The sequence below is a fragment of the Jaculus jaculus genome, chromosome 9 (genome assembly GCF_020740685.1).
Source record: "Jaculus jaculus isolate mJacJac1 chromosome 9, mJacJac1.mat.Y.cur, whole genome shotgun sequence".
Taxonomy (NCBI): domain Eukaryota; kingdom Metazoa; phylum Chordata; class Mammalia; order Rodentia; family Dipodidae; genus Jaculus; species Jaculus jaculus.
Window position 1 is genome coordinate 120,135,197 of NC_059110.1, and position 25,310 is coordinate 120,160,506.

At 56.7% G+C, this 25,310-nt stretch overlaps 2 protein-coding genes across 10 annotated transcripts in view; one reads left to right on the forward strand and one right to left on the reverse strand.

The window, feature by feature from the left end:
• Window positions 1-10,156, forward strand: part of Rbfox3 (RNA binding fox-1 homolog 3) — a 477,131-nt gene extending 466,975 nt beyond the window's left edge. For 3 of the 7 annotated variants that reach the window (XM_045159685.1, XM_045159686.1, XM_004655246.2), the window contains 6 exons: window positions 2,601-2,654; window positions 2,767-2,899; window positions 3,338-3,518; window positions 4,463-4,524; window positions 5,369-5,447; window positions 7,150-8,623. In XM_045159685.1, the coding sequence (XP_045015620.1) occupies window positions 2,601-2,654; window positions 2,767-2,899; window positions 3,338-3,518; window positions 4,463-4,524; window positions 5,369-5,447; window positions 7,150-7,194 (554 nt within the window). In that variant the 3' untranslated portion in view covers window positions 7,195-8,623. Of the gene's footprint in view, window positions 1-2,600; window positions 2,655-2,766; window positions 2,900-3,337; window positions 3,519-4,462; window positions 4,525-5,368; window positions 5,448-7,149; window positions 8,629-8,651 lie in introns of those variants that run through there. The other 4 variants (XM_045159682.1, XM_004655249.2, XM_045159684.1 and 1 more) reach the window with 4 other exon arrangements.
• A 1,741-nt stretch (window positions 10,157-11,897) lies between these two features.
• On the reverse strand, window positions 11,898-22,461 carry Engase (endo-beta-N-acetylglucosaminidase). Of its 3 annotated transcripts, none has more exons than XM_004655245.2 (14): window positions 22,337-22,461; window positions 19,987-20,054; window positions 19,630-19,831; window positions 18,526-18,674; window positions 17,923-18,080; window positions 17,088-17,236; window positions 16,640-16,805; window positions 15,686-15,789; window positions 15,245-15,353; window positions 14,894-15,084; window positions 13,898-14,046; window positions 13,334-13,439; window positions 13,005-13,119; window positions 11,898-12,633 (listed from the first exon to the last, which is right to left on the reverse strand). In XM_004655245.2, the coding sequence occupies exons 1-14, from the start codon at window positions 22,459-22,461 to the stop codon at window positions 12,217-12,219; spliced, it is 2,208 nt and encodes a 735-aa protein (XP_004655302.2). In that variant the 3' UTR covers window positions 11,898-12,216. The 3 variants fall into 3 exon arrangements, with proteins under 3 accessions (XP_004655302.2, XP_045015220.1, XP_045015219.1); XM_045159285.1 differs by having other exon boundaries at window positions 13,334-13,442; window positions 22,337-22,398; XM_045159284.1 differs by having other exon boundaries at window positions 13,334-13,442; window positions 19,630-19,827; window positions 22,337-22,379.
• Window positions 22,462-25,310: the final 2,849 nt, after the last annotated feature.

The following is a 25,310-nucleotide window of genomic DNA, read 5'->3' on the forward strand; positions in this document are numbered from 1 at the left end:
GCATGCCCTTAACCATTGAACCATCTTCCCAGCCCCAGGGCTCAACTCTTTCTAAGAACTTGGTGTCCTGGCTTTGCCTGTGTCCCGAGCACATCCTGGCTGACTTCTGTGATGTGGTGCTTAGCGTGGGTAGCCAAAGGGCAGGCTATTTTGAGGTGACCAAGAGGTAGCTTTTATGAGTAGATGTTGATGGATGTTAGAGGTAGGAAGGAGCACAGGCTAATCTGAGAGAGCCAGTGAGATGAAGTGCTCTTTTAGGATGGGTTTTGTAAGTGGCTTTGTTAAGAGAGTTATAGCATCATGCCACAGGCAGCATGATGGGGTCCCAAAGCCAGAGGAGGAGGGAGGCTCTACAGAATGCCACGTCTTCCCTATAACAGGCAGGGAGGACCATGGCAGCGTCACCAGAGCCACAGAGGGAGGAACCTCACTTTCCAAAGAACAAAGGGACTTTCCTGCTTTTGTACATTTCAGGGGAGGGTGAAAGTTCCACACCATATGGTTAGCCCACGTGCCAGTAGCCACAGAGGTAGGCGGAGTCAGGAAAGCATGGACAGGACCCGAGCAGCCGGGCCTCTTAAAGTAACCACATGTGTGTCGTAACAGGCAGCATGGAGAAGGGCCTTCCATCTGTCCAGGGGACCGTGGCTGGGATGCATTTGACCCTACTCCGCAACATCCCGGCAACCCACTGTGGGCCCGTGTCTTCACTTGCATCCCCATTAAACATAGAAAGCCCCCTTTTCTTTAAGATGTAGGTTGTCTGGTGGCCAGAGAGCTTGAACTTGGCCTTCTGCAGAGCCCCAGTCAGCTTCCTGATCTGCAGCATGGCATGGATGGATGTGATGACCTGGCCAATGTGAACACTAGCCACTATACCCCAGAGCATTCCAGAAACATCCTGAATGACCATCCGGACCCTAGTGTGTGGCACGAGGACAGAGATGTGAACATCCAGGACAGTGTGTCTCCTGGTCCCTTAGGTCAACCACCCACACTGAAGAGCGCTAACACACTGCCCCAGCCCCTAGCAGCCGGTCACCTTCCTGCCCGCAGAGAGCGGCAGGTATGCCCGCAGGGTTAGAGTGGGCCACGGGGTTTTAGTACGGCTGGGCCCGCTGTCCACACACCACTCAAGTTCCTTGAGCCACAGCTTTCTGGGCAGCACTGAAGAGCTGAGGGGGTACAGGCTGAACCCAGCCTTGACAAGTTAGGTTCTGTGCTGGCTCAGGAGGAGCCATGTCACTGATGTTGGCACTTATGGGGACTAGGGAAAGACAAAACTGGCTCCTTCATGCTGCAGGAAGGCTTTGCTCCTCTGCCCAGTCAGGAATCCCAAGGCTGCAGAGGGATGGCCTGGGTTCTCTGGTTTAGCCTGGAGCGGGAGTGGCTCATGGGAGCTTTAACACTGAGCACTCTGAAATCCATCACTGGTCAGGCAGGAGTTCCCACAGCAGGAAGCCAGTCCAGCAGATTGTCCGTTGGATATAGAACATAAGCACCCATCCAGCCAACAAAGGCCAGAGGAAAACGTTTGTTGTCTCTCTCTCTCTCTCTCACACACACACACACACACACTCTCAAATATTCTATTTTCTTTGCTTGAAATGGAGTCTCACTGAACGTGGAGCTGCTATTTCTCTTTCAGTCTGGCTGGCTGACCAGTGAGCCCCAGCAAATCTCTTATTTCTATCTACCTTAGTGCTAGGATCATAGCATGTGTGGCCATGCCCAACTTTTTATTATTATTATTATTTTAGTTTTGAGACAGAGAGAGAATGAGGCAGAGAGAGAGAATGGGCACACCAGGGCCTTTCAGCTGCTGTGAACGAACACCAGACCCGTGCGCCATCTTGTGGTTCATGTGCAACATTGCATGCTTGCATCACTTTGCATCCGGATAAGTGAGACCTGGAGATGTAAACATGCATTCTTGGCAGGCAAATGCCTTAACCGTTGACCCATGCGCGACTTTTTCCAGGAGTGCTGGGGACTGAACTCAGGTCCTCATGCTTGCACGGCAAGCACTCTTACCCATTGAGCCATCTTCCCAGCCCCTCATCATCTTTCTTACCCTTAACCCAATGGCCCTTCCTCCTCCTCCTTCCCAGCAGCCTACAGGGGAATGAGAGAGCAGAGAAACGTCATCATACGGGATGAGAGCCCGGGTAGCTGGGAGCAGAGGGGAGATTTGGAGGAAAGGGATGGGGAGACCCTAAACACAGAATCCCTCATCCCATCCGGGGCTGCAGATGTTTTCAGACCATATATATCCTTTTCTCCTGCATCCCAGTCATCTGGAGTTTTGAGGCAGAGGCACTCAGGAGTGGGTGGGAAATGGCATGATGTGGGGAGAATACAAGGTGAACCTAGGTGATGGGACAGGGTTCCTCCAGAACAGCATGGTTGCCATGTGGGGAGAGGGACCCAGGGCCAGTGCCCACCACAGGTCAGAAGTTCAGGGCACGAGTGGGGTTTGTTGGCCAAGGCCAAGTCTTGGAATGTTTTGTAGGCCTGATTATGGCCTCTGGTTGTCCCAGACATAAGGAAAAGTGGGGGGCAGGCTTGGGAAGCCAGTGACTGGACTCTCTCTGTTTTAGGCTGGAAGCTAAACCCAGTGGTAGGCGCAGTCTATGGGCCTGAATTCTATGCAGGTAAAGATGGGGGCAGGGACTGGTGGGCTGCTGTGGGCAGGGCAGGCGGGACTTCAAGCCTTGGCCCTTCACCACCTTCCCCCACTCACTCTCTCACACCCCTTTCTTACAGTGACTGGCTTCCCCTACCCCACCACGGGCACAGCTGTTGCCTACCGGGGCGCACACCTGCGGGGCCGGGGCCGGGCCGTGTATAATACCTTCCGAGCTGCGCCACCTCCACCCCCCATCCCGACTTACGGAGCGTGAGTACATGAAAGGGGAGATGGAGGAAGGTCAGGGGGCATGGTGGGGGGCAGCCTTGAGCAGCGCAGGAGGCTCAGCAGCCTTTCCAGAACTGGGGAGCAGGGTTGGGGCAGTGGGAACTGCAGCAGCCACTACATTGTCAGCATCCCCACAGCAAGGGGACACGTCCAGGACTCGGTGGCCTGTGAAGGGCCACTTAGCACTGGTACCTGTTCCAGATGCTAAGTGGGGGCATTTGTTAGCCCTTGGGTCCAGCAGGGCCCTTCTCGGAGCCCTCTCAGGTCCTATCCCTGGGGTTCAGTGCCCTCCATCGTAGAAGAAGGGCATCCGTCTGGGAGAGCTTAGGGGAGGGTAGCAGGATAGGGCTAATGGGCCCTTGGGTTTTGGGAGAAAGTTGCTGACCAGCAAGGGTGTTACTCTATTGTTATACCAAACAGGGCACTGGAGCAAACGCTTGTTAAAATGCCAGTCCCGTGGGCGGGGCTGGCACCGTGCCCCCTCGCTCCTCAGCAGACACCGGAGCCGGCCTACCCCACCTCTCCAGCGTTCCCACCACTCTCTTGTCCGTTTGCTTCCAGGGTCGTGTATCAGGATGGATTTTATGGTGCTGAGATTTATGTAAGTGTAGCCCTGGGGAGGGGAGGGGAGAGCGCAGCGTTCTGTTCGTGAGTCTGTGAGAAGTCAATGTCCACCCTCACGGCACGGTCCCTCCCACTCTGGGGACCCAGGGCGCCAGTGCACAGAGCATGGCATCTCTGGGGATGCCAGCACAGCACGGTCTGAGTCACCAAGTCAAAGGCATTGCTGATCGCTCTCCCAGCGACAGGCATCGGTCCGTGTAGCAAGGGGTCGTATGAGGGGCCACAGGTGGCTTTCTCTCGTCCCTAGTCACTCTAGGGTCGGCACCCAAGGGCACCCTGCCTAATAGGGAGGCCTGGTAGACCAGAAGTGGGCCCCGGGGCACCTGTTCCTGGGCCTGTGCCATCTGGGGAAGGTCTGCTTCTCCCTCCGGGTGGAGCTGCGCTTACCAGCCCTCAGTTGGCACCCTGCCTGGGTCATGTGCAGTCACCCGTAACTCAACTTCCCACTCATCCAAGGCCAAGACATACTTGAACTAACCCCCTTCTTGGGCCCCATGTCCTTGCTCCTTCTTGGTGTCCAGTTCCCTGTGCCTATTGGCCTCCGAGTGATCACTGGCCTATGGGTGGGTCTGTGGGCACCTGCTGTTTGCCAGGACCAACATGTAGCTAAGAGGTATATAATGGGTGCCCACTAGTGTGTACTGAGGGTATAAATGGGCGAGAGAACAGAATGAATGAATGAATGAACAAGTGACCCTCTATCATGTTGAATAATACAGTCCTAGACCTCAGACTGGAGGCCAGGTGTCCATCTCCACCAGGCCACGGTGCAAATGGAAAACCGTGGGGGTTCTGAGAAGGCCCCGCCCAAGGGCCCAGCCTTGCCGAGTCAGTGTCTACCCCAGTCTGCCCGGCTTGGCTTCGCCGTGGATGAGCCCTACTAAGTCCCTCCGCCATCTCTCCTTTTCACCTCCCCTGCAGGGAGGCTATGCAGCCTACAGATATGCTCAGCCCGCAGCCGCCGCCGCCGCCTACAGCGACAGGTGAGGCTGGGGGCAGCAGGCAGTGTTGAGGGAGTGGTGGGGAGAAGATGGCCCAGGGTCTCTGGAGGGCCAGGTCCAGAAAGACAAGAAGCCACACACCCCCACGCAAGGCACGGGGAGGCCTGTGTGTGGCGGGGGTGGGTTCTTGAACAGAACAGATCCAGATGGGATGAAAGCAGCTGTGATCCAGCATGCGCCGCCCGAGAGCGGCCAGCCCCCTCCCAGCTGAGAGCATGCCCACACACAAGACAAGCTGTGACTTGCTCATTCCGGGACAGGTCCTCAAGGACCCCTGTGGATGGTAGAGCCTGGCGCCTCTGCTCTTGGACTCTTGGCCTGGTGGCCGCAGAGCTCCTGCTGGGCCACATCATCATAGCTCTTTGTCAACACGGCTGCTGTCACTCTTGTCTACACACCCGCTGTGACCTGGGTGGGGGCCACCTGGAAGTCCAGCAGCAGGTGGGACCCTGCAGCCCATGCCCTCCTTGCAGCCTCTTGATCCACCTTGCCAGATGCGTGTGGCATGCAGGGCCCCATGGCCCAGCCCTGTCCTCTGAGAAGCTATAACTAACTACGCAACCTGGAGTGGTGGTGTCCCTGGTACACTCCCCACATCCGTCCCCTCTCTGACCTCTCCCCTGGCTTGTGGCCCCAGTCCACATGCTAGGCATATTGAAAGGACACACTACTGAATTCTAGAAACTTCTAAGCAGAAAGGAAGGGCTTGGAGGGGCAGAGAAGGGAGGCCTGCTTCCCCCATGGAAGAGAAGGAATCCCAGGAGATAGGGCCCACCTCGCCTGCCGTCCCCCACACCCCGTCTCTCTTTCCCCTACTCTTCCCTAGCTATGGCAGAGTCTACGCAGCTGCTGATCCCTACCATCACACCATCGGCCCCGCAGCAACCTACAGCATCGGAACCATGGTAAGAAGACTGGCTGGCGGCCCTTGGTGCCGGTAATGAGGAGGAGGGTCCATCACTGTGATGGGCAGGCAGGCGTGACAGGGTCCTCAGGGGAGAGGCTGAAACCTTTAGCCTCCAGGAGACTTCAGAAGAGCCATTTGGGTTGGGAGGAGGGCAATGCTTTGTGCCCTTGCTCAGCCGAGGGTGGGAGGGCAAGCTGACTAGACCGTCCTGTGGGAAGCATCCTACCGTGACCTGTTCTCCTGAGCCCCTTGACCACAGTCCCTTCAGGGCCCTCCCATTCCTTCACGAGGAAACCAGCCATGGCCTCCCTTCTCAGCAGGGTTGCACAGGCCTGGCAGTTTGCAGGTACAGCCCCTTCCCCAGTGTGGGGTGTCTGAGGCAAGTCCCCATCCTCCAATTTCCACATGGCTGGAGGACCAAGGGCCGGCCACTGGTTCTTACCCTCCCCACCCCCACCCTGACTGGAACCCTCTGTGGGTTTCCTGAGGAAAGATGCTTGAACCCCAGCAACCCCACAGGTTGCAGGTGGAGGGGCCACGGCTGCGTGGGTTGGGGAGCAGGCAGGCCGGCGTGTCTGTGTGTGTGTCTGTGTATGTGTATGGCCAGCTGTTAACGCAGCCCAACCTCTGTGTATCCTGGGTCTTCGTTCCGTGCACACTTACTTCCCGTGCCCACTCCAGCTCCTGGGGCGTTAATGTCTGTTTTTAGCTGGCTTGGCCATCCAGCATCAAAGATGAAAACATTTACAAGGCAGTAAAGAGGGAAGAAGCTCCGAGGCAACGCAGAATCCCCCCCCCCCCACAATCCCACCTTGGTTTTGATCATTTTTTTGAAATTTTTGTCTTGTCTTTGTTGATTTTTAACGAGTCCCAGACATCCTGAACAAGCTGTAGGGCTTTGGCAGCCCAAGGAGCAGACTCTGGATAGGGATGGGGATGTCCCCCACATCCATCTGTGGACAAAGCCCCTCATACCGCGGCCTGAAGGCCAGGCCCCCCGACCACCTCAGCCTCCACGCAGCTGCCTGCTCAACACTTCCGTTACCTCACGCAGGGCTTCGGTGCCTGTTTCCACTATTACCCTGCCCCAGCTTTTTCTTCTCTGATATTTCGCACTTATCCCCTTCTCAGACAAAGTGATGGCGGGCAGGGTGGGGGGTGGCTCCAAGGCTCCATAGATGCTGATCAAGACACAGCTGAGCCTAGGAAGTCCCCAAGGATCCAAAGCACAGGCCGGCTCTAGAAAGCAAAGGCCCCCCGGGAGCCGTGCCCATGGGTGTGCCCCTCGGGGGCTTCAGTGGCCCCCGGCCCTGGAAAACCTCAGGAACACCCTGGGCAGCTCTACGGGCCCTAAAGACGTTGGGCTCACACCGGGATGGACGTCTCTCTATCTGAGGGCATGGTGGGCCCGGAGGGAATCAGCTGGAGCCCAGAGAAGTGGCCCAGAGACAATCCACAAGTTGATGAGCCAGAAGCCACCCTCCCAGCCTCCAGACAATCCACCACCACAGAGAGACTAAGCCCCGTGCCCACTGCCGTGACAACCCAAAGCCCACTCTTCCCCAAGAAAACCACAGGGGGAAAAATTGGGGTTAGCTATTTCCGTTTTTGTTTTTCCTTATTTTTTTTTTCTTTTTGCTTTTTCCTCCCACTCCCAGAAGACGGTACTGATTGGCTGTTTTTCATCTTTGATGTTGCAGGCTAGCCTCTGCCGAGGAGGGTACAGCCGCTTCACCCCCTACTAGCAAGAGACCCCTCACAGCATTCACACTACTGCCTATCCCCAACCCAACCCTACAGTCCCAACACCAGGCACAGGCACCAGGAGGACTGTGAGCCCCTCCCAGTCAGCGACTCGCACTGCTGACCCTCGGCGACTCTAAAGCCCATAGATTTTTACCTACAGCCAGCTGGTCTTCCCCACCCTGCCCATGCCGGTGTGTGTGTCTCTGACCCCGGTTTTCCTGTATGTCTGAACCTTGCTTTCCTATCTTGACGTTGTTGACGTTGTACTGCCCAAGCCACTCCAGGTACAGTATGCACAATGGGGGCCAGGCCAGCAGCGGGGGGGGGACGGCCACAAGGGCCAATGCCCCCCGACACGGGGCAGCACGGGCCCACAGAGCCTCCCCCCCAGAGCCAACTCAGTCAGCACCCCCATGCAGAACGCAGGCATTCCTAGTGTTCGGTGACTGGTACAAGACCTTGAGGGGCTCCCGCCCCTGACAACAGGTTCCCCCAGCCTGGGGGGCTCCCGTCACCCAACCTTCACTGGGAATGGCAGGATGCCCCACTCAGTTGAAGCTAATATTAAATTTCTGTTAAAATTGTATTGATGATGTTTCCTGCCCCAGTAACCACAAGCCCAGGACAGCGCAGACTAGCCTTCACACTGGGCTCTGGAATTCTTTAGTGCTATTGGAGGAAACACAAATGTGGAAATGAATGCCCCTGCCCTTAGGCCCTTAGGTCGCCCTGCCTGACCTCACACACACAGGAGGGGCACTGGCTGGCCACAGGTGTGGGTCCTTAGCCCCCCCTTCCCTAGGACTCCCCACCCCAGATCCTGTTATCAGGATCCATTCCAAAAGGAGGCCTCCTCAGTGCTCCCCTTCCTTGGGCCCTCCTGCGTCCACTCCAGCCTCAGTTAAACTACATGTGTGTGTGTGTGTGTGGCTCTGTGGCCTAGGAGGACCCAGCCAAACACACTGCCTAGAGCCCCAGCAGGGGTGTGGGCTGGGGCCTGAGATAAGGCTGGGAGCCCCCCAAGAACTGGACAGGGCAGGCCAAAACATCCGGGTACTGGCCCTAAGGCACTTGTGTGCACCAGGAGGGAACAGCCCCTTAGCTCCTGGCCTATTCACACCACCCACTCGGGCACCCGACCCTCTGCTCCATCCTGTAGTGCAGCCAGACCCATTCTCCCTTCTACCCACCAAGCCTGCGGGCAAGCAGCTTCCATGACTGTGGGCATTCCCCTCTCCCCACCCACACTCCAGCCAGCCAGGTCCAGACTACCCACCCCCTCCCCAAGATGGGCCCACTCTAAAGTCTAGCTTGTTGTGGGGCCCTGGAAGCTTGAGAAGCAGGTTTGGGGGTCCTGGAACTTCAGAATGGACCCGTGACCGCGGGCAGTGAGGTCCCCAAGGGCAGAAGCTGCTCCTGAGAAACTGCAAGTCCTGCCTTTCTGTTTCTGTTGTAGTGAAACCTTCCACCGTCTCCTTCTTGGATCATGAAGGGCAAAAACAAAAAACAAAAAAAAACAAAAAAATCACAAAACAACAACAACAAAAAAAAAACAAAACAAAAAAAGATGTTAAGATTCAAGCAACAACAAACAACAACAAAAAAAATCCAACCAAACCAAGAGGCATCCAACCAAGTCCAAGTCCGCCTGGCGCCACCCGCACCGAGGGAGCCCGTCCCGCAGGGGGCGCCGGAGTGCCGCCCCGCCCGCCCCTCCCCGCCCAGCCTGGCGCCAGGGGAGCGACGGAGGGGAAGAGGCCTCGAGGTGTGGCCAGTGGGGGCTCCGGTTTCTATCCAGTCTTCCTTTCCCCACCCCGCGTCCCAGACAGGGGGGTTTCGGGGGCCGGGCGGGGGTGGCGCAGCCCCCGAGGAGCAGCACCAGTGGACTTGAGCTGTTGGCAGCTGAGCCCTGGAGGGGCTTGGGAGGGGGAGGTAAGGAGGGGCTGGCGGCTTGTCATCTGCCCTGGGGCTCCAACCTGACCCCGCCCGGTGTGCTGCCAGTTCCCTGGTCCGTGCAGCCAGCAGCCCTGGGGTCCAACTTCAACGCAAAGGGCTGACGTATGAGCTCCAGAGTTCTGGGGCACCCCATGTGCTGCACCCCATGGGAAAGCTCCCGGCTGCAGAGGGAGGCGAGTCTAGCCGGCCAGGACTCTGTTATGAGCATGGACAGGTGGGCCCCGGGGCAGGGGGCTGGGGGATGTAGCGGCTCCCTTCCAGAAGGTACCGTGTGGGCCTGAAGGCTAATCTGAGCTGCCTGCCGGGGCCAGGCCATCTCTCCCCACAGGACTCGGGCCCACGGGGGAAGCAGACAGCAATGGACAAGGAAGAGCCAGCCCTTGGCTGCATCTCCAGAGCGGGAGTCGCGGTGGTGCTACGGGTCTTCATGACCACAGCCAGAGCAGGGCCCAAGAGGAAGGTCTGTGCTGGCCCCACCACGGGGGTCACCAGATGGGCCTGCTTCCTGGGCAGGCATGGAGGTGGCGGGAGTCACAAGGGAAGCTGCAAGCCCATTGGGTGGTGCAGGAAGCAGGTGGCAGGAAGGAGCCCCTGGTGAGGCAAGGATAGGTGGAATAGGGGGAAAAAAGTAAAAAAAAAAAAAAAAAATACAGAAACCATGGCTCCCAACACAGCTCCACTGTCTCATGAAACGTCAAAATCAAATCACCTCACTTTATATTCAGCATATGCTACCGAAGCTACGGAAACGGAACCCTCCTTTTCTAGTCCAGTTGTACATAGCCCCGCGCCTGCCTCTGGCTCTGTCTGTCCTCTGTACAGAGCCCGTCGCCTTCTGCTGTTTCGGACCCTTTTCCTGCAGCAGCTCGGAGCCCCGCCCCGGCCCCTCCCCGGGGCTGCGGCTGAGCCCAGGCTTCCTTTCTTACCATTCTGTATGCTTCCAAGGTGTGGCCACCCAAGTTACCAGTATTGTTATTAAGGTTAATAAAGATCGCTTTCTTCCAACCAGGACACTTTCTGATCTGGCAGCTCCTGGCACACGGGGTGGAGGGCATAGGAGGGAGGACGGGCCCCACCGCCTGCCTCTTCCAGGAGGCTGAACCCCCTCTCCACCTAACCCTCCGTGCCCCACCCCAAGACAGACCCCACTGCACGGGTTCTGGAGCACTGTGCACCCGAGGGTGTGGCAGGGTCAGGATGGGTGGCCTCACAGCTGTGGTGCCCAACTTAAGAGCAAGAGGGCAGAGCTGGGGGATGAGAAGTGGGGCGGCAGTGTTGTGGTCTTTCAGAGCCGACGGCCCACTCCCGCATCCAAGTCCAGAACCTTGAATCTCTGGAGGGGGAGACAGGCCGGAGCCAAGCAAGGAGAGGGCGACAAGGCCCTGGAAGGGAAGTGGCAGACCCGGACCGAGAGCCCGGGCTCGGCGCCTGGTCCCAATCGCTCCAAGTCAGTCGCCGTCTCATTTTTCATATCGGATAATTTATTTCTGAGCGATTATACCCACCAGAGGGGCCCGGGCTTAAGTGCAAGCAGATTAATTTTCCTGCCCGGGAGCCTGGGTTGTTGGGGACCGGGGACCATGCTCTTGGGGAGGGGGCTGCACAGCTCTCTGCTCGCCACGCTCTGCTAAACCCCTTACCTCTAATTGTTTGCTCACCAGACTGTAAGAGAATAATTGCCACTATAAATTTTCTTCCTCTGCATAAAATATTCGGAGTAACTAGCACTTAAAAAAAAAAAAAAAGACAAGACTCTTCCACAAGGGAAGTGGAAATCTCACCAAGGCTGGCTGTCCCTAAGCCCATTGCCCCTGCTGACTCCCACCCCAAAGACACAAGATAGGAATGCCAGACCCAGCTCCCCACAGTGAGGGAAAGGCCTCCAGCTCTGGGGGTGCCCTTGCCCGCCTCAACAGCCTGAGGGGTCTGCAGCAGGGAACCTGCCCAGGGTCGATGGTGATGAGCTGGTGGGCCCAAACTCGGGTCCCATGCTCCACATTTGCACCCCACTCAAGAGGAATAGAAGATCCAAGCAAACACGGGAAGTGGGAGGGACAGCGTTCAACCCCACAGGCAGGAGGCACCCCCTTGCTTTCCAATCTCTGCCCAGGCCATCCACACCCCAGACCTGCAGCAGGGGCTGACAGGCTGCCCTGCCCTCTGGTGGCCCCCTCCCTTACAACACACATACAGCCCACAGATTTCCACCGCGGGGCGAGTCTCACACCTCCACAGAGGATTGGGGAGCTGTGGCCCAGCACTGCCCAGGGTGCAGCCACACTGAGGGAGACAGGGCACCTCTCCTTTCAGAGCACACAGCCTGCAGGACATGCAGTGGAGGCACGGGAACTGGGTCACACGGGGATAAGTCAGTTGCCAATGCCACTGATACCGCAAGTGGTACGGGCAGTGGCCGGCTCACCTTGCAAGGTGGTGTGATGCCAGCGCCCACTGGCTCTGCGCTGGTGCCAGGGCCCTGTTCTCCACCACCCTGCAGATAGCCCTTGCCTGGGGCTCCTGTCTCTTTGCCCCAGCCCCGTTCGGAAGCACTGGGACGCTTGTTTCTGACTGAGCTATCCAGCGGTAAGCTGTGCTGGCTGGAGCGGTGGTAATAACGCCAAGGCTGGGGACCCGATCCGAGCAGCAGCCAGCGTGAGTCTTCCGGTTCTCAACATATCCAAACCACCGGAGGCTCAGAACTAAACAATCTCAAATGAGTTGAGCTATAGGAATAAAACGTTGCCACTCAACATAAACGTCATCCAGCCTGTGAGGAACATCCTTTATGGAACATTCTGGAGGAAACCTCCCCTAGTCATTTTCTTCTTCCCTGGGAACTGCATGCCGTGGAGAGCATTATCGAAGACTGTTCCACTCACCAGGAGCCATCATCATACAGCAGGTTGGCTTCCTGTGGCAGGTGTCCCCAACATAAAAGTTATAGGCCAAAGCCTGAAGAGCTGGCTTCCTGGGACCTGGCCTTCACGGCACCAGTAGCGCCGGGGGAGCCAGCCTGGAAAAGACGTTGGTCTTAAGGCAAGGTCGCGCTGTGCTCTGGAATCCAGTCATTGCGGGGCAGAGTACAGCAAGACTGCCTTGCCCCACTCAGCCCGGGGAACCAAGAAGCCCTCCCTGGGGACAGGCTCTACCAGGAACTCCACATGGCCATCCTGCCCGGGCCTAGCGGCCTTCACAGTCAAGTCCACCACTCGGTACTGGTTGGCAAAAGCCAAGCCCAGGAATGTGGGTTTCTCCAGGCTAGGATGTGCCCGGCTGGGAGAGGTGCCTTCTGTCCGTTCCCAGCAGTGGATCCGGAAGCACCGGGCTTGGGGCAGGAGGTAGGACCAATGTAAAGTGCAGCTGAGCCGGAGCTGGGCTGGGAGGGCTTCTGACCCAGGAGTGAGCGGCAGCCAGCGGAGCTGCGAAATGGAGACACTCTGCACCTGAGGTAAGGGGGCCAGCAGGCTATTGGCATCGACCACCTGGCAGGAGAGAGAAAGCTCAGCTAGCCAGACACTAAGGAGGATGCAAGGGGCCTGACCTCCCACCCTCAGCTCCTCCAGTCACCCCTCCTCCCACGGGCCCAGGGGCTCCTCCAGTCACCCCTCCTCCCACAGGCCCAGGGGCTCCTCCAGCCAGCCCTCCTTCCTCAGGCCCAGGGGCTCCTCCAGTCACCCCTCCTCCCTCAGGCCCAGGGGCTCCTCCAGTCACCCCTCCTCCCACAGGCCCAGGGGCTCCTCCAGCCAGCCCTCCTCCCTCAGGCCTAGGGGTTCCTCCAGTCACCCCTCCTCCCTCAGGCCTTTAGCTCCTCCAATCACCCCTCCTCCCACGGGCCCAGCTCTTGCACACACACCTGGATCTCTCCGAGGCGGCAAGTGAAGCTCTCCTCCTCTCGACTGCCTGGCGGTCGTGAAAAGCTAACCAAGAGGTCCTGAAGGAGGCACCCACGCAGGCTCACCTCATAGCATCTGGGAGGGCACACGTCACACAGGCGGGAGAAGCACACACCTGACTATGGCAGGTCCCTACAAAGCCTTCAAACACCTCCAGCATGCATCCTGGACTAGAGGGTCAGACTCTTCCCTCTCCTTCTGGGAATTCTTAAGGGGCCCTGACTCCTCAAGTCCTTCCTCTGTGCGGCCATTGCCTCCTGGGGAATTTGACAGAAGGAGAGGGACTTACCGCTGGATCCAGCCCCCACTGAGCTGCTGGCCACAGCGGCCTGCCCATCTGGCCAGCTTGGTAGGGGGCACCCGGAGGGGTCGGAGGTTATGTCTTGAGCCCGTTGCTGCTGGAGAAAACACAGGCTTGAGAAAGGAAAATCCAACAGGGGCAAGATGTCCACTCAGCAGAGGAGCACAGGGGTCCAGGTAAGATCCCTGCTGGGCAGGTGCTTGGGACCACAGGGAAAGGTTTGGCAGGATAACAAAGGGGACACGTGTCTAGGACTGGCCAGACTCACTCATCCTGGCTTACTTACAACAGCTTGCTACCTCCCCGGCCCAATGACATGCCCATCTCATGGACAGCAGGAGCCCGTGTCCAGCCTGCCTAGAAGACTCGCTGCTTGGCAGGGTCACAGGACAGAACTTGGGCTGAAAAGCGACACTCTGAGGTCGAGACCACAAGCTCTGCCAACACCCCCACACACACACACACACACCGCCCCAAACCCTACCCACACCAGCTCCAACCTGTGCCATAGGTCTCTCCACCTCCCTTCAGTGAGGTCACCCAGCTCCTCACCATTCAACACAGAGATGCTGCTGACATGGCAGCTGTGGGCGTCCCCTGTCGTGAGCTCCAGAGCCACCCTGACATCTGCTGGCCCTTCAAGTTTGTACACCATGGATAGAAAAATCTTGGGCGGCACTGGAATCTGCAAGGAAAACAGCCTGGCAGAAAGAGACCCCCCCCCCCCCGAGAAGCTGAGGATAAGATCTGCTGAAACACTGGGTCTGTCCCAGATCGCTGCCCCATCCAGGCTCCCTGCCAGGCACAGGGAGCTGGAAAAAAAAAAAAAGCAGCCATACTCCACCCTGCTGCTGTTAGAGGCTGGTCCTCCCCACGGCCAGACTGCGGCAGCCCACAAGGTCCCGGCTGTGATTCTACTCGCAGGACGTGGGTAGGGGAGGTGCAGCTAGATGACAAAGACCCCTAGAGTGGGAGCACACTGCTGCGGGGCTCTCAAGAAGGCTGCAGTAAGTGGGGCTGGAGAGATGGCTTAGCGGTTAGGACACTTGTCCACAAAGCCTAAGGACCCAGGTTCGATTCCCCAGATCCCATGTAAGCCAGCTGCACATGGTGGCACATATGTCCACTCTCTCTCTCTCACTCAGTAAGTAACAATAAAAAGGTTTATTTAAAACAAAAGAAGAGCCGGGCGTGGTGGCGCACGCCTTTAATCCCAGCACTCGGGAGGCAGAGGTAGGAGGATCGCCGAGAGTTCGAGGCCACCCTGAGACTCCATGGCGAATTCCAGGTCAGCCTGAGCCAGAGTGAGACCCTACCTCGGAAAAAAAAAAAAAAAAAAAAAAAAAAAAGAAGAGGCTGAAGTGGTGTCACATGGGTGCTGTGGGCACTAAGAAGGCTGACATATCCTTTGACCACAAGTTACAAGAAGCAGTCTGGGATCTGTCCTCTGTCCTCATTCCAGCCTCTGCTGCCCCGCTGCCCAGTTTAGCTAGACACAGAAGACAAGAAAAGCCAGAGGCCCACACACCTCACCCATCACTCACCCACCTCACAGCCACACCGTCAACCTCGGGTGGGATCACCCCCCGGAGGAGCAGGGAGCTGCCCCCGTGCCAGGCATCAGCCAGGCAGCAGTGGGTCTTCACCCAGCCCCGGGTGTCCCCAGCCAGCTTATGTTCACCAAAGAGGGGCTGCATCTCCTGGGAGCTTGGGTGGTACCAGGGTCCCACTGCTTGCTCCTAAAGGGAAAGACAGAATGAGAAATACAGAGACAGAGCGGGTGCACAGGGAGGAAGTGGGGACAGGAAGGGCCACGGTCACTCCTGCTCAAACCCCATGGCTCCCAGCTGAAGCCAGGGGAGAGCAGTTCCCCACCCAGCCCCCCAGTGACCCACACACCTTGCCATAGCAGACTCTCCGTGTCCCCATGCCCAGGCAGAAGGACGTAACAAAAGGCAGGGAGCAGATGCTGTGTGTGGGCAGGTAGCGTTCCAGAAGACTCCAGAACCTGCCAGAGACCCATGGGGCCTTTCAGCATCCCTGGGACCCATGTATGTGGCTCGAGGATCTCCCAGACTCACTAAGACAGGACTTCCAGGTGAATGCAGTACCCAGCTAGGAGCGGCCAGACGCATGTCTGCAGGAAGTGGCCGGACCCTTCCCAGGAAGCAGCCAGGGTGATCACTTTCTTCTCATACAAGTTCCCTCATCCTTGGACACCAACCCCATAAGAGAAGGTCACAGGAGAGCAAGACCTGAGCTACTGCCAGAGGCCCAGGGGAGCACCAAGACGCCCTCCCTCCCACCAGCCTCACAAAGGGTTAGGACAACAGGACTCACTTATCCTGGTTCTGGAAGAAGTCGTTCTTCTCCAGACACTCATACACCCAGCCAGGAGCAAACAGTGCTGCCGAGAAGCCATACTTCCGGATCAGCTCCAGCGACTATGGAAACGGAAGTGGGGGTGATGCTGACAGCTGGGACCAGTGAGAGTCCACACAGGCCTCCTGGATATCCGCCAGCTGACAGGGAGAGGACTCTCAGGGCTGGCTGGGAAAGGCAGCAGAACACGCTGACCAAACTGCATCCCCCACTAACACCAAGTGGAGGGGTGGGGGGGCTTAGGCTTCATTTCCTGTTGCTTTACTATAAACCAGAGGAGGGCGCTGGAGAGGCGGCTGGAGACCGGCATGGTGGGCCCAATCCTTAGGGTGCTGCCCTGGTGGGTGGGGCATGGAAGTGAGGTACTCACTCGTGTTGTCTCCCCTTCTCCAACACCCCGGATCAAAAAAATCAAAGACTCCCAGTAACTGGATTACCCAATTCAGTTACAGCTTCCCTCACAGCCAGGGAAGAGGAGGAACCAACAGGGAGGAAGGATCCAAGCCTGCCTCTTCACCCTCCTTCCTCCCAGCTGAGGTAACCTGCCAGAAAAATCTCAGGGATCCTTAACTGAGCAGGTCCCAAACTGAGGCGCTTCACAGTGCTCCTGGCCCTGTGTTCCCTATGTCCCCCGGGAGTGTGAAAGTACACTCATGCTCTCCAAAGCGGATGGCCTAGAAAGGAAGCCAGGGCTGGTGGGAGATGAGTGGGATGAGCTTCTGCTCATCGACACCTACACGGAAACATCTGACCGGAGAAGAGGCTGCAAGAGACACAGTTTATCCCCGGGCGTCCCTCAGCACCTCAGGTTCCCTGCTCAGGGAACAGCTGCGGATGAGAATGGAAGGTCCACAGGAAGAGGCCACAAGGGCACGCAAACCACCGGCCCTCTGGTACAAGGCCACCACCCACCTTGTTGGTGTCAAACCGGCCTCCGACCACGTTACTCCGAGCAAACACGTCCACGCCCACGTACACGTCTGCCAGGCGCTCCCCAGCATGCCCCAGCATCCGTTCCAGGTGCTCCTCCCGCCAGTTATAGTTGGTAAAGAAGCCATCACAGGAGTCAAAGAAGATCCTGAGAAGTGGCACGGACTTGCTAAGGCCCGGGCCAGTGACACAACACACTCGGCAGCCATCAGCCTGCCCAGTGCTCAGGGCAGGTGCTGCCCGAGACGTATCTGGTCCCAGAATCGTCACCTGTAGCACTCTGCAAGGCACGGGGTGCTTGGGCACCCATCCCACTGCTCAGGATCAACACAGTAGAGGCTTTCTCCCCTTCTACCCAAAGACACTCCACCAGACGCCCCATGGCCCAGCCAACATCCTCTCCTCGCTTGAAGCCGTCCCGGGCACTCACCTGTTGTGTTCATTCAGTTCATCCTGCCATTTGAGCTGCCCAGTCTGCAACACGCTGTCATACCAGAGCACCAGGCCCCCCGGGACCTGCCGATGGAGCTGAGCTGTCAGATAGCGGAGGAAAGGAGGCGTGTTCCTCACAGCGGCAGGCTGCAAGACAGGAATGAAGATCAGACCCTGGGGAGGCTGGGTACATTTGTCATGAGAAGCAGTCAGCACCGGCTGGGCGTGGTGGTGCACGCCATTAGTCCCAGCCCTCGGGAGGCAGAGGTGGGAGGATCGCCATGAGTTCGAGGCCACCCTGAGACTACATAGTGAATTCCAGGTCAGCCTGGACTAGAGTGGGACCCTACCGCAAAAAAATATGAAAAAAGACAGATAAGATAGATTCAGCACAAAACAGATATGAGGACACAACAGCATTGTGGTAGGTACCAAAGGAGCCCTTTACCCCACAGCCACCAAAGAAAGTCCACCTCTCCTGGTTGGACGGAAAGGATAAGGCCCAGCTATCGGGGAAAGGTAAGAGTGCAGTAAGGAGCACTACTGCCCTCATGGAAAGGGGCCTACTGCCCAGAGCAGACAGAGGTGGACAGGAAGGATGTGGCTAGACTGAGGGAGGAGGCGAGGCAGGGCAGCCGAAGAAGCTCGTCAGAGAGTGGGGACTCTCCTCTCCCTGCAAAGCAGCAAAGAGGACAGAGTTGGACCTGCCTAGGAGCCAGAAATGACCCTTGTTGTGAACCAGGTCCTGAGTCTAGGGGGGAGGAGAGGGAGCAAGTGGAGGCAGAGGCGTGCCGTGGAAAACAAGGAGCGGGGAGGGCAGAGGTCAGGCTCACACTCAGAGCGTTCTCAATGTTGACCAGCCAGCCGTCGAAACGGAAAAACTGGGCGATGTGGACCAGCTGATCAGCCACTGCCCGGTAGGAGCGCTCATCCCCGGCCAGGAAGGCTTCGCAGAGTCTGCCCCCGTCTTTCCACTCTGTGATGAAAGTCCCTGCAAGACGAGAGAGAGACAGCTGACCCACGGGTGACCAAGGGTGCTTTCCGGACCACCGGGTAGCATGGAGCCGGCAGGAGAATGGGGGTATTCCAAGATCTAGGGACATTCTGGGGAAGACCCCTCCGTGTGGTCCCAGAGGATTCAGGCCAACACTGGAGAGGCACTCTGCTGCCAAGGGAGGACAAGGCCATGCCAGCCTCACCCATGCATGTGACGACTCGCCAGAACACAACCGGGCCCCTGCCTACCATTCCTGCGCATCATCTGTGTCGCCAACATGCTTATCACTACTCAGCGAACAGCGGCCCACAGGCCGAAAGCGCCCAACCTCCACCTGGTCCTCTCAGGAATGTGTCCAGACACCTGACCCCCCCCCCACCACAGGGCTCCTCCTCAACCGTGGGTCACTTGGCACCCACGCTGACAACCTGGCTCTTACCCAGCATGGACACCCCATGTTTGTGCGCGGCGTTGGTCCAGCACACGGGGGGGATGGTGACGGTGTGGTGGCTGAAGTACACGAAGATGTCGATGTACTGCCAGTGGTAGAAGGAGTAGGGCTGCTGCGCGGCCGAGCCCTGGACGAACCTGCGCCGGGACACAGAGCAAAGCCAGTCCCAGGAGGCAGAATGAGGATGCGGCCACCTCAGGAGGGAAAATAAGCTGCCTACGGTACTGTTTTTCTGTGGTTTTGGTTAGTTGACACTGGTTGAAAGCCTGAAGTGTGAGGGTGCTAGGCATGGTGTCACCTGCTTGTAATCCCAGCACTCAGGGGGCTGAGGCAGGAGGATCACGCTCAAGGCCAGTCTGAGCTTCATACTGAGACCCTATCTCAAAAGCACCGAGAGAAAGAGACAGACAGAGACATTGGCAGACAAACCAGGTGGAAGTGCGGTCTCCAGGGCCTTAGGCACCAGCCACTGGATCTGTACAGACAGCATTATTACCACCATCATCATCATTACTATTATTATTATTATTAGGCCTCACAGAATGGCCACGGCACAAGCCCCACGTCTCTGGCTCCCATTCTGTACACAGAGGTCAACTTTGCCCTGGGTCAGCGTCACTGCATCTGAAGGCTGACCGCACCCCACCTGTCTGAACCTCGGGGACTGATTCTGACTTGCCTCCCCATCAGTGCCACTCTGGGTAGACATGGGCATGGCTGGGAGGAGGTAGGGAGGATGGACACGCCAGGCACAGGAAGCCAGAGCTGAGAGAGCTGGACTAAGAGGAGGCTTAGGGGTGAAGACACAGGCGGCTAGGCCAGGAGGCCTCCAGAGAGGGACCCCCTGCTGTGTCTTGCCAGCAGAGGCAGCTCAGAAAGACAGAGGCTCACCAGACCCCATCCTGGCTTCTGGGACATGAAGCTTAACCTAAGCCTGAGTTTCTCTTCTGAGTGGCAAAGGCCCACCCGGAACCTGATCTCCTAACTGCCACCCAGGTCTCCTTCTGCAGCAGGGCTGTCCGCTCACCTTCCTTTCCCACCAGAAGACAGGCAGCAATGAAGCCAGGGCTACAATGCCAGGAACCTCCTCACCTGTCCTCCAGGTACCCGCCCATCATATCATGGCACAGCAGGGTCCGAGGCCTGCTGCTGCTCAGCGAGGGCTGGCGACGTCCCAAGGGCTCTAGGGCCACATTGAAGCCATCCTCCATGAGGGGTGTCCAGGCCAGGAGTTCCTCCAGTGACGACAAGTAAAAGCTGATGGGTCTGGTGGTATCCTTGTCATAATATCTAGCTGGTCCAAGGAGGGAAACGGTGAGGAGGAGTGGAGGTTAGGGATTCGTGGAAACGCTCTGACAATGACTAAGGGAACGCGAACTGGTAGGGGCTGTCCCAGCCGGAAGCCAGAGAACAGACAGGGGACATCACAGGGAGCCTCGCTTCTCTCACCTGGCAAAGGGTCTGCCGTGAAACTGACCACTTCTCGAAAGACTGCTTCTTCTTGATCCTCTTGGATTCTAGTCAAAGAGAAGGATTTTTTTTTTTTAAGTTAATAAAAAGGTGAAGAACAGGTGGCAGCAGATAGCTAGGTCTCGCCTAAACAGGGTAAAACCCACCACTGCAGAAGCCCGAGGGGCTCGGAACCTCTCATCCTTCTAGTGCCCTGTGTTAACCACCAAGGTCTGGCGTCTGCCTGGGCACAGATACTACTGACCACACCTATGAGTGAGAACCTTTTCTATCAACAGCCAAGTCGCACACCAAAAACTCATGAGAGAGACTTCCCAAGGCCACAGGCTTTCTATGGCCAAGGAGCAAAACCATGAGTATCAGAAAAGTTTAGACGCTGGGAGAGTAGGGCCCGGCTTTCTCTCCAGCCCACAGCCCCCGGGCACCAAAAGTTCAGAGTCTTTACTGTTCACAATACATAATATGAAGAAAGAATGCCTTTGCTGTGTTGGAAAGCCCAGAGAAAATGGAAATTAAACAGGGTTCGTTCTTTTTTAAAAAAAAAAAGTATTATTATTTTTTAAACCTTTAAATGGACATGGCTGTGTATGCACATGCATGCACACCAGGGCCTCTTGCCGCTGTAAACAAACATTAGTGGCTTGTGATTTGAATTGCAAGCGTCTTTAACTGCTAAGACATCTTCCTAACCCCCCAAATAGTATTTTTTTTTTAATTATTTGTTTATGAGCAGAGAGGAGAGAACGCGAGCAAGCAAGCGAGCATGGGCATGCCAGGGCCTGTTGCCAGTACAGATAAACTGCAGACACATGTACCACTTTGTGCACCTGGATTTACATGGATCCTGGCGAACTGAACCCAGGCCAGAAAACTTTGCAAGCACGTGGCTTTAACAACTGAACCATCTCTCCAGCTCCCAGGCAGCATTTTAAGAAGCCATTATGGTGGTGGCTACTTAGGGACCATATGCATCCGCTTTAAAGCTCTGCTTTTGTCAACTGGGCCAGTACTTGCCATACAGAGGCTTAAAAGCAGAGCTGCCTCTATAACATCACCATCAGTCGCCCAACACTGAGGCGAGGCCCCTGAAGTGAGAATGGGGGACCCCTGGGAACTTCGGGGGCGGGAGGAAGAGGCGGATTAAAGTAGTGACGTCATTGGTTTTTGGCAGTACTGGGGACTGAAAGCGGGGCCTCACACATGTGCTAAGCAGGGACTCTGTCTCCCTTTCCATTTAGAGACAGGGTCACACTAAGTTGCCCAGGGTGGCCTGGAAGTCACTGTGTTACCAAGCTGCCCTCATATTTGTAAACCTCTTGACTCAGCCTCCCAAGTAGCTGGAATTACACACCAGAGCCATCAGCCCCTGAAAAATGCCCCTTTCAAATTTCTTGTCCCCACTCTCACTGCCAATTCTGGTGCTCCCTTCCTGGCTGACTTCTGTTTTTTTTCCTTCTTCTTTTTATTATTTATTTATTTATTGAGGTAGGGTCTCCCTCTAGCCCAGCCTGACCTGGAATTCACTACGTAGTCTCAGGGTGGTCCCGAACTCACAGCAACCCTCACCAGGCCTGATTTATTTACCCTTCACTGTCAGCAGAACAACCTCCCCTCCCCCATCAGCCTTTGCCATTTGGTAGCACTCCAGGAGGGGGGAAAAGGCCCTATCAGCATTCCTTCTATCCAGAAGTATCTACCACAGTGGCCACAGCCCACCCGAGTCAATGCTTTGGCTTATTAACGGCTGGAGAGATGGCCCAGCGGTTGAGGCGCTTGCCTGCAAAGCCTGGTGACCTGGGTTCGATTCCCCAGTACCTACATAAAGCCGGATACACAAAGCGGGGCATGCATCTGGAGTCCATTAGTAGTCTCATTCTCTCTCAAGTAAAATAAAGCATTAATAACAAGCCATAGCCTCGCTAACTTTCCCCCAGTGACCTACAATCAGAGGTCGGCCAGGTGTACCTTAGACCAGAGGGGCACGTCTATCCCTTTCTGCGTGCCACCACTGCCCGTTCGGTTCCTCCCACCTGCAACCCACGTCATGTCCCCCTACGGGTCCTGCTCCTCATCCCTAAAGACTCCGTGCAAACGCCACCCTGCCGCCTGCGTGCGTCTGCGGAGTAAGTGCGACTATCCCGGGCTACCACGGGGCCTCTTTCCGGATGGATCCCTTCCCGCCTACGATGGCCCGGGCAGAGCCTGATTCAGCTCGGGGTCGGGGGCGCTGCGGGCCGGCCCGGGGTGGCGGTCGCGGCTGGTGTGTCGCTCAAGGACCGGGAGCCCCGGCCACCTCGGCCCACCCGCCCGCGGTCCCCGCTATCCGCACCTCCTGCCCGGCCGCCGCCGCCGCCCGGGCCTCGGCTCCAGCTCGCCCTGCGCCCGGGACTCCGGGACGGCGGGACCCTGCCGCCGCCGCGCAGCCGCCGGGCCCGGCACCGACGTGGCTTCCATGACTGCGCCCGCCGCTCCGCCCGCTGCTCCGACAGCCAATCGCAGACCAGGACCCGCCCCCGCTGTCGCCCTCAGCCAATAGGAGCGCGCAGCGCCACGACCCCGCTGGTGCAGGACTCGGCGCTGGACTGGCGGCGGGAGCGCGGCTGGACTTAAGTAGTGAGGAAGAACGGCCGGGGCGGGGCCGCCAGGGGCGGGGCCTGGGTCACCGGGGGGCGGGGCTGACCCCTGTGGTTCCAGGCGATTTGTTTGCTTTTAGCATGTGAACACACTGTAATTTGTTCATAATCCACCCCATGACCCTCATTAGTCTCCCCCATTCACCACAACCCCAGTGGGCTTCTGCCCTGACACCTCATTTTTTTGTTTTATTGTTTGTCTCTTGGAGTGCAGGGGCAGAGCCAGAGGCGAGACCTCTGCAAGGGGTGGGGCCTTGGGAGGAAGGCGGGGACTCTGGGCGAGGAAAGCGTGGGCCCCCCGTGGTAGGTCTTGAGCCCAGCGTTCCCCAAGGCTCCTAGCTGGTTTCTATTTCATTTTATTATTTATTTTATTATTTCATTTATTATTGCATGAGTGTGTGTGTGTGTGTGTGTGTGTGTGTGTGTGTGTGCGCGCATGTTTGTAAGTATGGGCACAGGAGAGTGCATATGTGGCCAGATGTCATCTTCACTCACTGTGCACCTTGTTGAAACAAGGTGTTTACTAGAACCTGTAACTCACTGATGAGGCTAGACAAACGAGCCACGAAGCTGCAAGGAGCCTCGTGCCTCCTTCATCAGTGCCAGTATCACAGGCACGACCACCACGGCCGGCATTCACATAGGCGCTGGGGTCCGAGCTCACACCCCCATGCTTGATGGGCGAGCCCTTCACCCACTGAGCCACCTTCCCCACCCTGCCTGTGCGTTCTTGCTTCATAAAAACTCAAGGACCTCCTCCTTCCAAAAAATTGAGGTTCGTCTCGGAGAGAGAAAGCAGTTGGGCCAAGATCACAAAGCCAGTGAGTGATAATGCTGAGATTTTAAGTAGTCCTGATTCCATCAGTGATACAAATATCAAAAAGTGTTAAAGACTGGGCTGGAGAGATAGCTTAGTGGTGAAGGCGTTTGCCTGCAAAGCTAAAGGACCTCGGTTCGATTCCCCAGGACCCATGTAAGCCAGACACACAAGGTGGCACATGTGTCTGGAGTACATTTGCAGTGGCTGGAGGCCCTAGCATGCCCATTCTCTCTCTCTCCTTCCCTCTCTGCCTCTTTCTTTCTCTCTCTCTCTCTCTCTCTCTCAGATAAATAAATAAAAATAAAGTTTAGGGCTGAAGAGATGGCTTAGTGGTTAAGCACTTGCCTACAAAGCCTAAGGACCCCAGTTCAAGGCTCGATTCCCCAGGACCCACATTAGCCAGATGCACAAGGGAGCACATGCGTCTGGAGTTCATTCGCAGTGGCTGGAGGCCCTGGCACGCCCATCCTCTATCTCTCTATCTGCCTCTTTCTCTCTCTGTCTGTCGCTGTCAAACAAATAAAATACAAATAAAAATGAGCAAAAAAATAAAGTGTAAAAATATTTTTTTAAAAAGTGTTAAAGACTGGCATCTAATCAACAAAGAGAGGACGGAGATGATGTAACCAGGGCACAGGGGATTTGATAAGTCTCGGCTACAGGCAGGGGACCTGGGGAGTAATGGACCAGTGGTATCAGGCCTGGTGAGGGAGGGCACAGGAGCGCTGCTGGATGGGGCCATTTACTGTGTTCCTGAAATGCACAGAGCTGGGAAAGGATCACACAGGACGGCACTGCATGAGCAGTTTTCCTCTGAACACGTCCCTCCTATACCCCCAAGCCTATGTTCTGCAGATCTACGCCCGTCCCCATTCAGGGCCACATCTGCTGATATCTCTCCCAGCATCTGGACACAAAAGGGCTTCACAGTCACCATGACAGTGTCCTGAGCGATGAGAAGGGGGAGGGCCAAGAATCAGGGAGATAGCCTCCCCCAGCCCAGCACCCCTCCGCAGCGTGGAGCCTCCCAACCAGCTGCACCTGCTGCCCTGCTGTGTTAACTGGGCTTCCAGCTTTGAGCTTTATGAGGCCCCACGCGCCCATAAATGCTGAGGGTGGGGACAATGACTAAGGTTGTTGAACATGTGCCCTGGTTTTGTTGTCGGCCAGCTAGCTGGTAAGGCAGGGAGAACGAGTCGCTTGGGAATAGGATGCAGTGCTCCATGGGGTGTGCAACTGTGGTGACAAGTCACTCAGCTCCTGGTCACTGTCCCCAAATAAAAAGGGGTGTTCTGGTGTGGTTCACACCCAGCCAAGAGCTCCCAAGCCCAAGCAAAAACATCTGACACAAAGCCTTGGAGGATGGAAGACAGCCTGACTTCTTAGCTTTGTCCTTGCCCACTGACACACAACCCCAGAAGACACTGTGAAGGCTGCTAGATTTTAGACAAGCAGAGGCTCTGTCTCTGGGAAAAGATACGCCAGGCCTCCCTTCTCTCCTCCGCTCCTGTCCAAAGAGCAGAAAGGAGATGGGTTTCCAGCATCCTCCCTAGGGACAGGGAAGAGTGGGACCGTGTGGCCTCTGTGTGGCCCATGGGGCTTCTGTCCTCCCAAGAGGTGCCTCAGGCTTTCACTGGTTCCCGCCAGGGTCAAGACCCCTCTGATTCCAGTTTGGTCCCCTAAAACCCTAGTCTTGTAGGGATTCCAGATAAAGTGCAGAACCCCCAGTTAAATTTAAATTTAAATGGGACACAAGACATGCCTAGATTAAGAAAAAAACATATTCCTTGCTTACCTAAAAATCAAATTAAGCTCAGATGCTGGATATTTCTTTGGTAAATTGGACAACC